General features: G+C 38.0%; 2 protein-coding genes across 2 annotated transcripts; both read right to left on the bottom strand.

Annotated features, from left to right (window-relative positions):
• Positions 1-6546: 6546 nt before the first annotated feature.
• On the bottom strand, positions 6547-7131 carry LOC139160278 (olfactory receptor 2AK2-like). Its single transcript, XM_070737982.1, has one exon. It carries the CDS (start codon positions 7129-7131, stop codon positions 6547-6549), a length of 585 nt encoding a protein of 194 aa, XP_070594083.1.
• A 6948-nt stretch (positions 7132-14079) lies between these two features.
• On the bottom strand, positions 14080-14664 carry LOC139160279 (olfactory receptor 2AK2-like). Its single transcript, XM_070737983.1, has one exon. The coding sequence runs from the start codon at positions 14662-14664 to the stop codon at positions 14080-14082; it is 585 nt and encodes a 194-aa protein (XP_070594084.1).
• Positions 14665-16713: the final 2049 nt, after the last annotated feature.

Raw genomic sequence — 16713 nt, 5'->3', positions numbered from 1 at the left:
AGAAGATCACAATCTCCCTCTTCCTGCTTGTTGTACCTCTAGCTATGCAGCCAAGCATCCTACTTGCTTTTCCTACTGCCCGACTACACTGCTCACCCATTATGACTGTATGACTGTAACTTGTTGCTTGTATCCTTAAGATTTTTATTAATATTGATGGTTTCCTCCTTGCTTATTTGGCCCCTTTGACAATAATTAAGTCTTGTACTTCATGATTCTTGACAAATGTATATTTTGTTTTATGCACACTGAGAGCATATGCACCAAAGACAAATTCCTGGTGTGTCCAATCACTTGGCCAATAAAGAATTTTATTGCATTTTTTCTTTCCCCCTATAAATAAATAAATAACATTTACTTCATGCTTCTCGCTGTTGGGTAGTGATCTGTTTGTGATAATAGCTGATTCTTAAGAGATACAACAATAGATTTTTAAAGAGGAAAGAGAAGATTATTTCATGATCCTGATTGCTGGAATAATAATGCCGATAATTTATAGTATTACCAAACATGAATAAAAATAAACACTTACTTTAAAAACTTGTCATGTTTGCTTAATGCAGAATGAAGAATAGACTGTTGCAATAAAAAGTGCTAGATCTGTGATAAACTATACCATGGGATGAGCATCTGAACAACATGTGGCAATTTCCTTAGTGCCTTATTCCCAACCTATTTTAAGATATATGGATTTATATCTTAACTCCTATTTCAGGCTGCGGTATTCTGGGAATTGAAATCCACACATTTTAAAATGACTAAGATTGAAAAACTCTGCCCTATTCTAAGCTTGGATTAAATTTGCAACCTTATGGGCATGGATTATATCAAAGCCTTCGTTTATCTACTGAAATCATAGGTATATGGAGTCTTCCACTATGGCAGATTGTACTGGATATTCCATTCATTTTCGGAATATTTTGTAGAAAAACTACATTTTAGTAGTACATGCAATGGCCTCCTCCTGATTATTATTATTTGTTTGTTTGTTTGTTTATTTGTTTGTTTATTTGTTTACTTGTTTACTTGTTTACTTGTTTATTTGTTTATTTGTTTATTTGTTTATTTGTTTATTTGTTTATTTGTTTATTTGTTTATTTGTTTGTCATACAAATATAGTATTGTATTGCAGTATGTTTAACATAAGTATAAAGTAGAGATAGAAAAGATAATTATCACCAGAAACAAAGTAAAATTGGTGAAGACTAGTCAAAATATGGTACTTAAAAATGGACAACTTTGCACATATTCACCACCAATTTGGGAAAGATCAAAACCATGTACCCTGGGTCAGGGCTGCTCCCTGTTCAGTTCAGCTCTAAGAACCGTTAGCACAGCCAGTGGGAGGTTCCACCCACCCACTCGGGATGCTTCTGCACATGCCAAGAAGCATCACGTGCGCATGAACCGGTAATAAAGGGTTTTAGGTCCCACTAGTGCCATGGGGGTATTTTGATTTACTTATTTCTGTATATTTTTTTCCTTTGGCTCACATGATTTTTTAAACTTCAAAAATGCACCTTATTAGCCGCAGTTGTAAAATTAGAAGAGTGAATTCACCATGAGAATGCAAGTACATAACAGCAAACAAGTCTTTGGAGAGAAAGTTATGATTCTTCACTTACACATTCACATAATGCAAAAGCTGGAAGGGATCTTGGAGATCATGGAGTTTCTTGTTATGACCCCTGCCAGAACGCTGAACAATTCTGCCTTATCGTCCTAATTACATTATCTGAACACAGCTATCATATCTGCCCAGTCCCCTCTCTTCCAAGCTAAATATATCCATTGCTTATAATAGTTGCTTATAGATTTCTTCTGCTGAACATCTTTTATTTTATTTATTTGTTTTGTCAAGTTTGTTTGTTTATTTACTTACTTACTATTTGTTTGTTTGTTTGATTTGATTTGTATGCCGCCCCTCTCCGCAAACTCAGGGCGGCTCACAACAATAATAGATTAGAGTAGATTAGATTAGATTTATTGGATTTATATGTCGCCCCTCTCTGCAGACTTGAGGCAGCTCACAACAAATAACAATATACAATGTAACAAATCTAATATTAAAAGAAAGTATCTAAAAACCCACCATTTAAAAAAGCATACAACATAAGCATATCATACATAAACTCTGTAAGCCTGGGGGAGATATTGGTGGTATACAAAGATATAACAATGTTTATATACATGATACTAGTAAGAGAGAAACATTAGGACAGGGGACGGAAGGTACTATGGTGCACTAATGCACGACCCTTACTGACCTCTTAGGAATGGGGAGAGGAATCTTGGAGATCTTATGGGCATGCTCCATTTTATTGATATCCTTCCAAAAGTTCAGTGCTCAGAACAGGATGCAATAATCAACCGAAATAGACTAGAGAGTTCCACCCTATTGTATAGAGAGTATATAATGAAGTACCTGTTCTGACCCACTGAACCTGACATACAGTACGTAAGTAAAAAAAATAAATTGTTCCTGGCTGGAAGCAGACAATAAAGCACATTCAGTCCAAGCCTATGCGCTAAAGGTTCTTACTAATGACAAATGCAGACAAAGACAAGGCGCATGTCATCAAAGCCAATTACACTCATACATTCCAGCAAAAGGCTTGGCTTGGTTTGGTTCAGCAGAGAATATCAAAGTTATAGACGATCACAGAAGATTTGCTCTAGTTTCCCTGTGCGAATGTGAGAACTTAAATCTCATGCATGTCTTCAGCATGCCTCCAAGAAGAGACGAGATGCTCAAGGGTAGAATACTTACATCTTTGTTTAGTTGTGCAGAGTATGAAGTAAAGAGATTGATAAGACACTCCAAGTAGTACTTGGCTTATAAGGGCAATAGGTATCAGAATTGAAAGGGCAGGCGAAATTCTCACCAGGCCGACACAGATCATATTGCCCACAAGATCATATGCTGCAACGTCCTGTCTGTCGGCGACTACTTCAGCTTCAACCACAACAACACAAAAGCACACAACAGATTTAAACTTAATATTAACCGCTCCAAACTTGACTGTAAAAAATATGAATTCAATAACCGAGTTGTCGAAGCGTAGAACTCATTACAGGACTCCATAGTGTCATCCCCAAACCCCCAACACTTTACCCTTAGATTATCCACGGTTGACCTATCCAGATTCCTAAGAGGCCAGTAAGGGGCGAGTACAAGTACACTAGAGTGCCTTCCGTCCCCTGTCCTATTGCTCTCCTATATCTCCTATACCTTTCTTCTATTCCTATATCTCTTCTTCTATTCTTTCATTGATATTTTCTATTACTATATCTTCTTTTCTATTATTTCTTAGATATATTTTACTATGAGTATCTCCTCTATGACCTATGACCTCTATGATCATGTATTTTACTATGTGTGCATATACTGTATATATATATATATACACCCACTAAAACCCTCATTGTGTATTGGACAAAATAAATAAATTAATAAAATAAATAAACAGTGGCGGGGATGGGCAAAAACACCGCCTACCAGGTGGTCGCTCTCACACATCAGCACGAGAGCACCCATGAGCAGGGATTGGGCCGCAGGGGCTGCTGGGGGGAGCGGCTGTGGTTTGCAGGCCTATTTCAGGGCCTGCTCGTCACGTCTGCTCGCCTTCTCTGTTCGCCTCTTGATCGGACCTCCTCTTCTTTTGCCTGTGTCGCTGCTCGGGATCGCCTCGGAAGGAAACCAGGAAATCAAAGAACAATGTGGGACTCCTCGTCGTGGGATTTGCCGCCATGACCGCAAGTAGCAGGAGGGAGTTGGGGGCTTTTTAGCTGGATTGGGCCTTGGTGTAGCTATTGTGCCCTGTTGAAATTTATTGATCTGTCTGTCTGTCTGTCTGTCTGTCTGTCTGTCTGTCTGTCTGTCTGTCTGTCTGTCTATCTATCTATCTATCTATCTATCTATCTATCTATCTATCTATCTATCTATCTATTCCAATACACAATAAGGGTTTTAGTGGGTATATATCTATATACACATAGTAAAATACATGATGAAGGTTATAGAGGAGATACTCATAGTAAAATATATCTAAGAAATAATAGAAAAGAAGATATAGTAATAGAAAATATCAATGAAAGAATAGAAGAAGAGATATAGGAATAGAAGAAAGCTATAGGAGATACAGCAGAGCAATAGGACAGGGGACGGAAGGCACTCTAGTGCACTTGTACTCAGCCCTTACTGACCTCTTAGGAATCTGGATAGGTCAACCGTAGATAATCTAAGGGTAAAGTGTTGGGGGTTTGGGGATGACACTATGGAGTCCGGTAATGAGTTTCACACTTCGACAACTCGGTTACTGAAGTCATATTTTTTACAGTTAAGTTGGAGCAGTTAATATTTAGTTTAAATCTGTTGTGTGCTCTTGTGTTGTTGTGGTTGAAGCTGAAGTCGTTGCCGACAGGCAGGACGTTGCAGCATATGATCTTGTGGGCAATACTTACATCTTGTTTAAGGCGTCTTTGTTCTAAACTTTCTAGGCCCAGGATTGAAAGTCTAGTCTCATAGGGTATTCTATTTCGAGTGGAGGAGTGAAGGGCTCTTCTGGTGAAGTATCTTTGGACATTTTCAAGGGTGTTAATGTCTGAGATGCGATATGGGTTCCATATTTAGTTGGACTAACTGCTGATTCCTAGGATAATACATCTTCGGAGTCTTCGGAGAGGGGCGGCATACAAATCCAAATAATAAATAAATAAATAAATAAATAATTATACTTGGTTGATTTTGTTTAGAGCTGTGTCTACTCTTTAGTGTTTGATTTGTTGTGAGGTAATTTTTACTGTAATTTTGTGCCTGGCAGCAATCTAGCTCCAAGGGGAGCTAGATTGCTGCCACAATATTTAGCTGGAACAGCCTGCCTTTAGCATTAATTACAAGTGGTTATTTTGGAAGAGCTGAGTGTAAGACAAGCAGAGGCTGTCTTCTTTTAAATTATTGTTAAAGGGGAATTTTGTGTAGTCTTGGATTATTATTATTATTGTAATACCTGAATATTTTAAATTACCAGTCACCTTAATTTGTTGCTATTTCCATTTAAACACTTCGCACTTGTAAGCCAGTGACCCTAGGGCCAAGCCTTCCTGCCACGTTGCTAGCCTTAGTCACTTTTTATTATTTACTGGGTTTTTCTTCTTTCTTTTTTCTTTTTGCCTTTTTGTTTTGTTTTGTTTTTGCAGTTATATTGCAGAAAAAACAATTGCTGCCAACCTGCCTTCTATTGAGGACCTGTAGAGGGCAGTGAAAATATTTAAGGACCCCTTGCATCCTGGACATAAATTGTTTCAACTCCTACCCTTAAGATGTCCCTATAGAGCACTGAACATCAAGACAACTAGACACAAGAACAGTTTTTTCCCGAACGCCATCACTCGGCTAAACAAATAATTCCCTCAACACTGTCAAACTATTCACTAAGGCTGCATTACTATTACTACTAGTTTTTTCTCATCATTCCTTTTTTTTTTTGAAAATAATTTTTATTTACATATATATAACAAGACAGTAATGACAAACAGTACATTTACATAAAAAACAGGAAACAGAAAAAAACAAGCAAGAGGTATATTTTTTTCTCTTCTCCTATAGTAGAGACTGTTGACAGCATCCTCTCTTTTTTAAAAAAAAATTCTTGGTGATGTTAAGACGTTAAGACCAGCGATTTGAGTTGTATGTTGTTGTAGTTGGGTTTTTATGTTGTGAATTCTTATCAACTAAGGAAAACAATAACTATATTGACTTTTTTTAAAATAAGATTGTTGTTTAAATTGCTTCCTTATCACACAGCACTATAGAGGTGAGTTCTTTTATTTAACCAAATATAAAATTCTTCCCAAATTTGGTAGTATTTCGTTTTTTCTTTTCCTTTTAGCTCCATTGTTAATTTGTCTGCTTCAGCACAATCTAACATTTTTTTAATTAAATTCCGTTCATTTGGCATGTTTTCATTCTTCCAAAATTGTGCGATAGCTATTCTTGTTGAGGTTATTAAATGTTGTATTAGATAATAATATTTCTTGTTCGTCTGCTTTTCAATAATGCCAAACAAAAATATTTCAGGTTTCATTTCTAGTTCAATCTTGGTTATTTTTCTCATCATTCCTATCACCCATCTCCTTCCACTTATGACTGTATGACTGTAACGTGTTGCTTGTATCCTTAAGATTTATATTAATATTGATTGTTTCCTCATTGCTTATTTGTACCCTATGATAATCATTAAATGTTATACGTCATGATTCTTGACAAATGTATATATATATTTTATGTACACTGAGAGCAGATGCACCAAAGACAAATTCCTTGTGTGTCCAATCACACTTGGCCAATAAAGAATTCTATTCTAGTGGGGAAAATAGGGGTAAGCTTTTATTAGGTATGTTCACCACTTTAATTCCACATGTAAGATGGGATAAAATAATAACAGCAAGTACACCTTTACTTCTATTGGAGCCAATGCCTGGATTTCAAAAAGAAATTATGCTGTACCACTAATGTTCCACTATTATGTTGTACCTATCACCTCACTAATGCAAGTTGAATTTTCCAAAGGTTTTCTTCAAAGCTTCCAAGACATCTCGATTCCTCAGGCTGTATATGAAGGGGTTTGTCATGGCAGGCACAACAGTGAAGAACAGTGTACTAATCATGGCTTCCTGTGGTGAATAAGTGGATGCAGGTTTCATGTATGTTGCAAGAGACGTTATATAGAAGATCCCAACTACACACAAGTGGGACATGCAAGTTCCTAAGGCTTTGTGGCTCCTTTGAGAAGATTGCACCCTCACAACTTGGACGAGGATGGCAATGTAGGAAGCAAGGATAACTGAGATGGGGATAAGAAGTACCAGAAAATTTCCAGCATAAACTGTTCTTTCAAAATCAGAATTATCTGAGCAAGACAGCTGGATGAGAGCTGGATAATCACATGCATAATGGATAATCACATTGGACTTGCAGTAGGGAAGGGGCAGGACATAAAGAGAGCAAGTGAGAGCCTGGACAGTGGACCAAAACCAGGTAGCCACTGACATTATACAACAGACGCTTCTCCTCATGAGGATGGGATACCGCAAAGGTTTGCAGATGGCTGCAAACCTGTCATAAGACATGATTGCCAGGATGAGGCATTCTGCTCCTCCTAAAAGCAAAGTTATAGAAATCTGAACAATGCATCCATTGAGTGAAATGGTATAATTGTTGGTTATAAAACTGACCAATACTTGTGGAACGATGGAGAGAACTTGGCAGAGGTCCATGAAAGCCAATTGGCTAAGAAAGAAGTACATGGGAGTCTGCAGTCCAGAGTCTGTTTTAATCAGAAAAATAAGGAGGCTGTTTCCCATCAGAGCGATCAGAAACATGAAGAGAAGCCCCCAAAGGAACAGGGCGGGTGACCATTGATGCAGAAGACCAACCAGAAGAAATTCTCTCCATGAAGTTATGTTCTCCTCTCTCATTCCTCCTTCATTGCAAAACCTTTATCTAAAGAAACAAAAATAATTTGGGAGAACTCTGATTATTATTGATATTTCCCTCCCTCCCTCCGCAGTGGATAGACCATGGCTAAAATGATAATAATGGCATTGCAAAAGAATGTTTCCTTTGGACAATGTTTTGCTTTTCATCCAAGTTAGAACTGAAGAAGCTTCTTGGATGAGAAGTGTTTTTTTTTTCAAATAAAGAAAAGAAAGACCAGTTGTCTTTTGGAAAAAGCATCTTTAGAACAACCTGGGACAGATTTTCTGGATAGACATTTAAACTGAACAGTGGGGAAAGAGAATTAATTGATACAGAACATTTCTGTCCCCATCAATCTAAAATTAATAGGGTGATCAGTGCATGCAACATAAATGTGTATGCAACTAAGATTATCAACTCTGCTGTCAAGCAAAAACAAGCATTTTATATGAGTCCTATACCATGTGCACTAATTAAACAGGTGGCAAGAAAGGAGGGGCAGCCAGACACAACACTGGTTACGTAGACAGTGAACACAGGGTCAATCAAAATGGACTCAAATGTCTATACACGAATTGAGATGTGAGGAATAAACGGAGTGAATTAGAAATTCAAGTAAACGAGGGAAGATATAATATTGTTGCTATTACACAAATTTGGTGGGGTGAAACCGACAAATAGAATTTACAGCTAGAGGGATTTAAATTATTTAAGAGAAATAGACCAAATAAAACAGAAGGTGGAGTTGCACTATATATATAAGAAATAACTACATTTCTACAGAAATAGAGCACAACAATGATGAAAATTATCCTGAATGTATTTGGGTCAAGGTGTCCCTTGTTTAATATTCAAAGCAGGAGGCAGACTCTTTTCTTTATCCAATTTATGTTCAAAGAATTAAAACATTAATGACAAGCTTCAGTTTTGTGTCTCTGATAAATAGCAGCAAAGAAAGTTGAAAGTGTTGAGCATCTGGAAAATAAATATTTGTTTATCAAGATCAGGCAAACAGATGTGTTGATTCAAGTGAAGAGTTATCTGCATTGTCAGGGATACACTTAAAATGAAATTTGAGTTTAACTACACACAAAAGTGCACACACACACAAACACACTTAGAGGAGCACACTAGGAGTGTCATTTAGTGCCTCATGAATTCCTGGATATAGCAGGGATACAATTACTGCTATTATATTATTGCTGTAATACTTTTTGTATACATACACGCACTCAATATAAATCATAATTATCTCTTCAGAAATGAAGCTTTACATACTTGCAGATGTTGGCAACAGCAAATGAGAAAAACAGAGTTTTAAAATCAAAAAGCTCCATTTGAGGTTCTGAATCTTCAAGGTTTCTTTCATGGCTTCCTCAAGCCATGTAACGTGACTCTATTGAAATAACTTCTGTTTATTCTTACAGTGCAAGGTTCATTGTCCTACATCCTTCAGGAGACAAGCAATTTCCATTCTAAAAATTAGTGAGACAAACTGCAACTTTTACAAAGTCAAATCAGGGAGAAAAATGTATGTTAGTGATTTACAGATAGTAGCAAGCATTGACCTGATTTTGATACGATCAGATCATATAGATCAAATTTTTAAGCATATAGTAATTCTAGGATTACTTATACATAACAATGGAGAGAAAGTATGAGAGAAAATAAGAATTAGACCATTTTTTCCTGTCTTAATTATCTTAACCAGCAGAATTAAATGTTAATTTAGTAATAATTGAAGGAAGAAACAACAATCTGTTCTTTTTGAAAAGCTCAAGTTATTCATTTGCTCTTCTTGTCATTCTCCCTCCAACCAACTAAGTCTTTCCTATATCACAGGAGAGGTTCTGAGTGACTTCTTCTTCAGGGAATTTGGTTCTCTTTCCTCGGTTTTAATTAAGGTGCAGTTTCCAAAGGGAAAACTTCAGAGGATAAGATCATATTATTTATTTCTGCAGTGTCTTTTTAAAATCTGATTTTTAAAAAAAAGAAAACTTCTTAGGCATCTTCTTGAGTTCTAGTACTGAAGATTCAGGAGATGTACATAGTGACAACAGCTCCTTATTAAGAATAGTGACTCCCACCTGCTGGCTCCGGTTTAAATAAGGAGCTCAGGCTGGGAAGAACCAATCAGCGATTAAGGAATCTCCCGCTCAGTAGAGTGGACCTAATTGAAGACTTACTAGCCAACATGCACATCTCAGGGCACAACATCCTCCCCCCCCCCCTTGGTTCAGTCCAACACATTTGCATACAAACTCTTTTAAATATGCAGCATGTTGCATGGCTCCAGTTGACCTGCGCAGGGCCCTTCCCAATAGTCCAAATAATAAACCCGGTCTCCGTACAGCTTGATTGCCCAGAATATTGGGGAAAATCCACCCAGTGTTTCGCTGCAACTGGTGACAAGATCTGAATTAAGACCACAAACCCTGCCACCGCCTCCCTTGCTGGTGATAAAGGGGAAGACACATTCTGAAGTGAAGAAAATCTTAGACTCCCGAATATTTAAAGGCCAATTACAATACCTCATTCATTGGAAGGGGTACTCTCTGTCTGAATACACATGGGTAAAAAGTTGGAAAGTGAAAGTGGACAGATTAGTCCAACAATTCCATGACAAATATCCAGATAAGCAGATAAGGCCAAAGGTCCCCCTGGGGGAGGGAAGAGTGGTTAAACTGTTCTGCTGTGCTCTCTGGTAGAAGCCTCCCAAAAATGCAAGGGTACAAATTTCAGACACACACACATTTGAAAATTCAAAACAATGTTCTTTATCCCAAAATTCAAAATTAACTAAGCACTCTTTTTGTATTGCAAAGAGCACTTGTCCCAAAACAACCGGGTAGTCTGTACAATTTCCCTTAAGCAGTCATTAAGTACTTAGCTAGCAGCTGTGAAGAAACTTCACACCCCTTCTTCTTCCAAGGAAGTGAGACACACACACACACACACGTTGCTCAACAAAGTCCAGAAAACAGCAACACACGATTCCTGAAGAACTGCGATCAGATACTCTTCCACAACGGTCAAACCCACATGCTGCTATTTATAGCAGCAGCCCTAATTACTGGAGCCCCACCCAAATACAGGTGGCCTCTCTTATCTCCTGTAATATGTCTTTACCTGGTCTCTCCTACACATAATTCTGGGCTTGCATGGGTCCAAGACGTCTTCATCTGAATCAATGGAAGATAATGGAGATTGACTGCCTGGGCTGTGTGCCAACCCCCCCTCTTCCAAGTCACTCCCACCTTCTTCTTCATCCGAGGAAACTAAACTCTGAACTGACTCTGTCAGCAATAACACAGGCCTATGACATGTTGAAGTTTCCCCTGCATCCACCTCCACATTCCCTGGGGCAGGAGCTGGGCCAGAGCCAACCACAACAAACTGATTAACTCCTTGTAAACTCTCTCCACTGCAGGATACATCTTTTTTCTTGTTGGGAGGCTGTCAAGCTGCTGCAGAAGTTGGTGATAAATTAATAGCTATACAAGATATGATGTGGTGGTGGGAGGAATTACAGGAGGGTACAGATGCAATTATAAAGCATTCTTTGATCGCATTCCACTGGGGTGGAAGTGAAGAAAAGGCTGCCATGCTGACAGACTCTGTATGGACAACATGATCGGTTTGTGGGTGGGGGAATAGGGATGTGAATTTTCAATTGAGTGAGAAGCTCAGATGCCGGTTTCCCTGTGTGGTGCCAGAATGGCTCTGGAAATAAATTGGAGCTTTCAGAAATGCTTTGACTCAGAGTTCAACTTAGTTTAGATGTTATCTGGAATCTTGACAATAGCAAGCTTAGAAAATATTCTCAAAGCAACGGAGGAATAATGATGCATTCACCCCACAATAGACACTTCCCTTGCACCAATATCTCATGTTGTCTTTGAGTATATGATTTGAATTTGGGCTTAATTGGCCCTTGTGGCAACCCCCTCCATACCCAGTTCAAAATGGTGGAAAATGTAGAGTTTTTAGCTGATTGGGCAGCATTGTTGGCCAATGAAACTAGACCTGGCCCGGCATAGTCAATTAAAAGTACTGGGATGACCGGAGTGGATTGTCCACCAAGTCCAGCAGCAGGCACTGGCTCAGGGCATCAGCGTGCCCCATTGTCTTGCCCCAATGGTGGATCAGTCTGTACGAATATGCAGCAAGGAATATTGTCCATCTAGTCAGTCTTGGGGAGAGCAAGACCAGAGTGGGCCTGTCTCCAGCAATGAGCCCTAATAAGGGTTTATGGTCAGTGACCAGCTCAAAGTCTCAACCAAATAGGTATTCATGAAATCACTTGACTCTGGCTACAGCTGCAAGGGCTTCATGGTCTAGCCTTTCAAATAAATCTTGTTCTTGACAGTTATTAGTACATCGTCAAAGTATGGGACAACACCAGGTATTTTGCTTAGAACCCTTTCCATAATTCCCTGGAAAATGCCAGTGGCCATGATGACACTGAATTGGAGCCTATTGCACTTAAATGTCCCATGGTGCACTGCTATGGTTTGGGCCTTGGCAGTCTCACAATCGACAGGCAATTGCTAGTACATCTGTGTGAGATCCAGTTTTGTAAAAATGGCTCCTGGGCCAAGCGTGTGCAGAAGGTGCTGCGCCATGGGTACAGGATATGCACTCTGCTGAAGGGCCTTATTGAGTGTGCACTTATTGTCAGCACATATGCGAAAAACCCATCACTTTTTTTCTTTAAAATTTTTTTTTTTATTAATTTATATACATGAAAAACAATATAAAAGAAAAGACTACATACTGCATAAATAACATTATACATACAAAAAAGAACAAGAAACGTAAAACACATACAAAGCAAAAAGGGACAACATCCTAATACAGATTGCCGTATTTTTTGGAGTATAAGATTAACCTTTTTCCTCCCTAAAAGAGGCTGATAATTTGGGTGTGTCTTATATTCTGAATTTAGCCTTTTTTCCAGCCCTAACTAGCTGCTAATGATCTTCCCATCTTTTACCTTGCAGGCTCTTTCATTGTTTCTCTTTGTGAAGAATGTTTTCCAAGCACTAAGTCTTTGTAGGTTTTTTTTTCATTCTCTACTTGCTCTGAATGTTTCTTTCCAGGTGCTAATGATGTTCCCAGCTCATACTGGCTTGCAGGCTCTTTCATTGTTACTCTCTGTAAAGAATGTTTTCCAAGCTCTAAGTCTTTGCAGGGTTTTTTCCACTGCTCTACTTGCTCCGAATGTTTCTTTCCAGGTGCTAATGATGTTCCCAGCTCATACTGGCTTGCAGGCTCTTTCATTGTTACTCTCTCTGAATAAAGTTTTTTTAAAAGCCCTAACCAGGGGATAAAATAATGTGCTGAAGCTGACCAGACCAGGAACACTAACCAGATAAATGCCTGGTAAGCAAATTCTTTTCCCTATTTTCCTCCCTAAAAACTAAGATGCACCTTATGCTCTGAAAAATACAGTATTATATTTGCATTTATACACTATATTCCTTAGTGTTCTCTTACAGCTATTCATGTTGACTCATTAATTAATATGGTAATATAATTTATGTATTTTCCTGCTTTGCTTTTTTCTGCCTTGATATTATCATTCTTTAAATGTCAGTTGATACAAATAGTATCTCTGATTAAGTGCTTTAAAATATATATATTAATTGATTATGTTATTACTTCTATATTGATAATATAGAAGCAAGGGCATATTAATGTCCTTACTTTTATATTAATTTATTATTATCCTCTAATTTTGTTTTTTCCTTAGTTCGAACCATTCATAAAACACGTTCCAAATTTTATAGTACTGTATTCTGAGTCTTCTTTGTCCTTTAGTTTTATCATCATCATATCTGATTCTGCACACTCCATAATTTTCCTAATCAGTGTATACTCGTCTGGTATTTCTTTTCGTTTCCAGTTTTTGTGCAATGATAAGTTGCAGTTAAAATATGTAGTATTATGTAATAATATTTTTTCCCCATTTTCTGATCTATTATCTCTAGCAAAAAATGTTTCTGGCTTTTTATTTATTTCCAATATTGTGATTTTACTTAACTAATCTTGTATTTTATTCCATTTTATTCCATTGGGGACCCTATGATAATCATTAAGTGTTGTGCCTCATGGTTCTTGACAAATGTATATTTTCTTTTATGTACACTGAGAACATATGCACAAAAGACAAATTTCTTGTGTCCAATCACACTTGGCCAATAAATAATTCTATTCTAGTGGGGAAAATAGGGGGAAAGTTTATTAGGTATAGTATGTTCACCACTTTAATTCCACATGTAGAATGGGATAAAATAATAACAGCAAAAATACCTTTACTTCTATTGTAGCAAATGCCTAGATTTCAAAAAGAAATGATGTTGAACTACTAATGTTAAAATATTATATTGTACCTATCATACAGTGAAGGGCTACCAAAATTTTTACTACTACAATGTGGCATGGTTTATGCAAGACACCCCTGCATTTTCTCTCAACATTTTTCAGTGCAATTGGGTGCTCTGGGGTGGAGTTCCATTTTCACTACCCCACTGTGTTCCCCTCCATCCAGAGGGCCCACCCCTGCACCCCTGCAGCCCACCCCTGCTATCATATCACTAATGCAAGTTGAATTTTCCAAAGGTTTTCTTCAAAGCTTCCAAGACATCTCGATTCCTCAGGCTGTATATGAAGGGGTTTGTCATGGCAGGCACAACAGTGAAGAACAGTGTACTAATCATGGCTTCCTGTGGTGAATAAGTGGATGCAGGTTTCATGTATGTCGCAAGAGACGTTATATAGAAGATCCCAACTACACACAAGTGAGACATGCAAGTTCCTAAGGCTTTGTGGCTCCTTTGAGAAGATCGTGCCCTCACAACTTGGAGGAGGATGGCAACATAGGAAGAGAGGATAACTGAAATGGGGATAAGAAGTACCAGAAAATTTCCAGCATAAGTAGTTCTTTCAAAATGAGAATTATCTGAGCAAGACAGCTGGATGAGAGCTGGATAATCACACATGTAATGGTTAATCATATTGGACTTGCAGTAGGGAAGGGGCAGGACATAAAGAGAGCAAGTGAGAGCCTGGACAATGGACCAAAACCAAGCCGCCACTGACATCATATAACAGACATTTCTCCTCATGAGGTTGGGATATTGCAAAGGTTTGCAGATGGCTGCAAACCTGTCATAAGACATGATTGCCAGGATGAGGCATTCTGCTCCTCCTAAAAGCAAAGTTATAGAAATCTGAACAACACATCCATTGAGTGAAATGGTATAATTGTTGGTTATAAAACTGACCAAGACTTGTGGAACGATGGAGAGAACTTGGCAGAGGTCCATGAAAGCCAATTGGCTAAGAAAGAAGTACATGGGAGTCTGCAGTCCAGAGTCTGTTTTAATCAGAAAAATTAGGAGGCTATTTCCCATCAGAGCGATCAGAAACATGAAGAGAAGCCCCCAAAGGAACAGGGCGGGTGACCATTGATGCAGAAGACCAACCAGAAGAAATTCTCTCCATGAAGTTATGTTCTCTTCTCTCATCCCTCCTTCATTGCCAAGCTTTTATCTAAAGATACAAACATATTTTTATTTATTTTATTTATTCATTTGTCCAATACACAAATACATAGGAAGAAAAATAGACATGTAATAATATATATAAGGATAAAGTGAACTTAGAGGAGAGGATATATGAAAGAAAGAAAATATATATGATAAGTGAGAGAAAGGAAAGACAATTGGACAGGGGACGAAAGGCACACCAGTGTACGCCCCTTACTGGCCTCTTAGGAACCTGGAGAGGTCAATCGTGGAGAGTCTAATGGAGAAATGTTGGGGGTTAGGGGTTGACACAATTGAGTCCGGCAATGAGTTCCACGCTTCGATAACTTGATTGTTGAAATCATATTTTTTACAGTCAAGTTTGGAGCAGTTCGTATTAAGTTTGAATCTGTTGCGTGCTCTTGTGTTGTTGCGGTTGAAGCTGAAGTAGTCATTGACCGGTAGGACGTTGCAGCATATGATCTTGTGGGCAATACTCAAATATTTTGGGAGAACTCTTAACATGTCTGTTGAAATCCATAATTATTGATAGTTTCCACCCTCCCTCTGCAGAGGATAAGCCATGGCTAAAATGATAATAATGACATGGCAAAAGAATGTCTCCTTTGGAAAATGTTTGGCTTCTCATCCAGGTTAGAACTGAAGATGTTTCTTGGAGGAGAAGTGAAACCTTTTCAAAGAAAATCTAAAATTAATAGGGTTATCAGTGCATGCAACATAGATGTGTATACACTTAACAGTATTAACCCTGCTCTCAAGCAAAACCAAACATTTAATAGTGTGTGCTATGCCATGTGCACTAATCAAACAGGTGGCAGTCAGGCACAACACAGGTTATGTAGACCAGAAACACAGGGTCGATCCAAATGGATTCAAATGTCTACACATAGATTCACAGAGTGTGAGGAATAAACAGGGTGAATTAGAAATTCAAGTAAACAAGGGAAGGTATGATATTGTTGCCATTACAGAAATTTGGTGTGATGAAACCAAGAAATAGAATATACAGCTAGAGGGATTAAAATTGTTTAAAAGAAATAGACCAAACAAAAGAGGTGGAGTTGCACTATATATAAGAAACAACTACATCTCTACAGAAATAATCAGAACTGCAGAAAAAACAATTGCTGCCCACCTGCCTTCCATTGAGGACCTGTATACTGCACTAGTCAAAAAGAGGGCGGTGAAAATATTTACTGACCCCTCACATCCTGGACACAAATTGTTTCTACTCCTACACTCAAAACGTCACTACAGAGCACTGCACACCACAACAACTAGACGCAAGAACAGTTTTTTCCAGAACGCCATCACTCTGCTAAATAAATAATTCCCTCAACACTGTCAAACTATTTACTAAGTCTGCACTTCTATTTCTACTAGTTTTTTTCATTGTTCCTAACACCCATCTCCTCCCACTTAGGACTGTATGACTGTAACTTGTGGCTTGTATCCTAAGATTTTTATTAATATTGATTGTTTCTTCATTGCTTATTTGACCCCTATGACAATCATTGTGTTGTACCACATGATTCGAGACAAATCGATATTTTCTTCTATGTACACTGAGATCATATGCACCAAGACAAATTCCTTGTGTGTCCAATCACACTTGTCCAATAAAGAATTCTATTCTATTCTATTCTAAATAATAATAATAGAGCACAACATAATGATGAA

This window comes from Erythrolamprus reginae, chromosome 2 (assembly GCF_031021105.1).
Source record: "Erythrolamprus reginae isolate rEryReg1 chromosome 2, rEryReg1.hap1, whole genome shotgun sequence".
NCBI classification, from domain to species: Eukaryota; Metazoa; Chordata; class Lepidosauria; order Squamata; family Dipsadidae; genus Erythrolamprus; species Erythrolamprus reginae.
The sequence above is the reverse complement of the archived record's forward strand: the minus strand, read 5'-3'. Positions and strand labels throughout refer to the sequence as shown.

Coding starts and splice junctions, on each gene's coding strand:
- LOC139160279 (XM_070737983.1), bottom strand. CDS start 14,664: ATGTCTTATGACAGGTTTGCAGCCATCTGCAAACCTTTGCAATATCCC.
- LOC139160278 (XM_070737982.1), bottom strand. CDS start 7,131: ATGTCTTATGACAGGTTTGCAGCCATCTGCAAACCTTTGCGGTATCCC.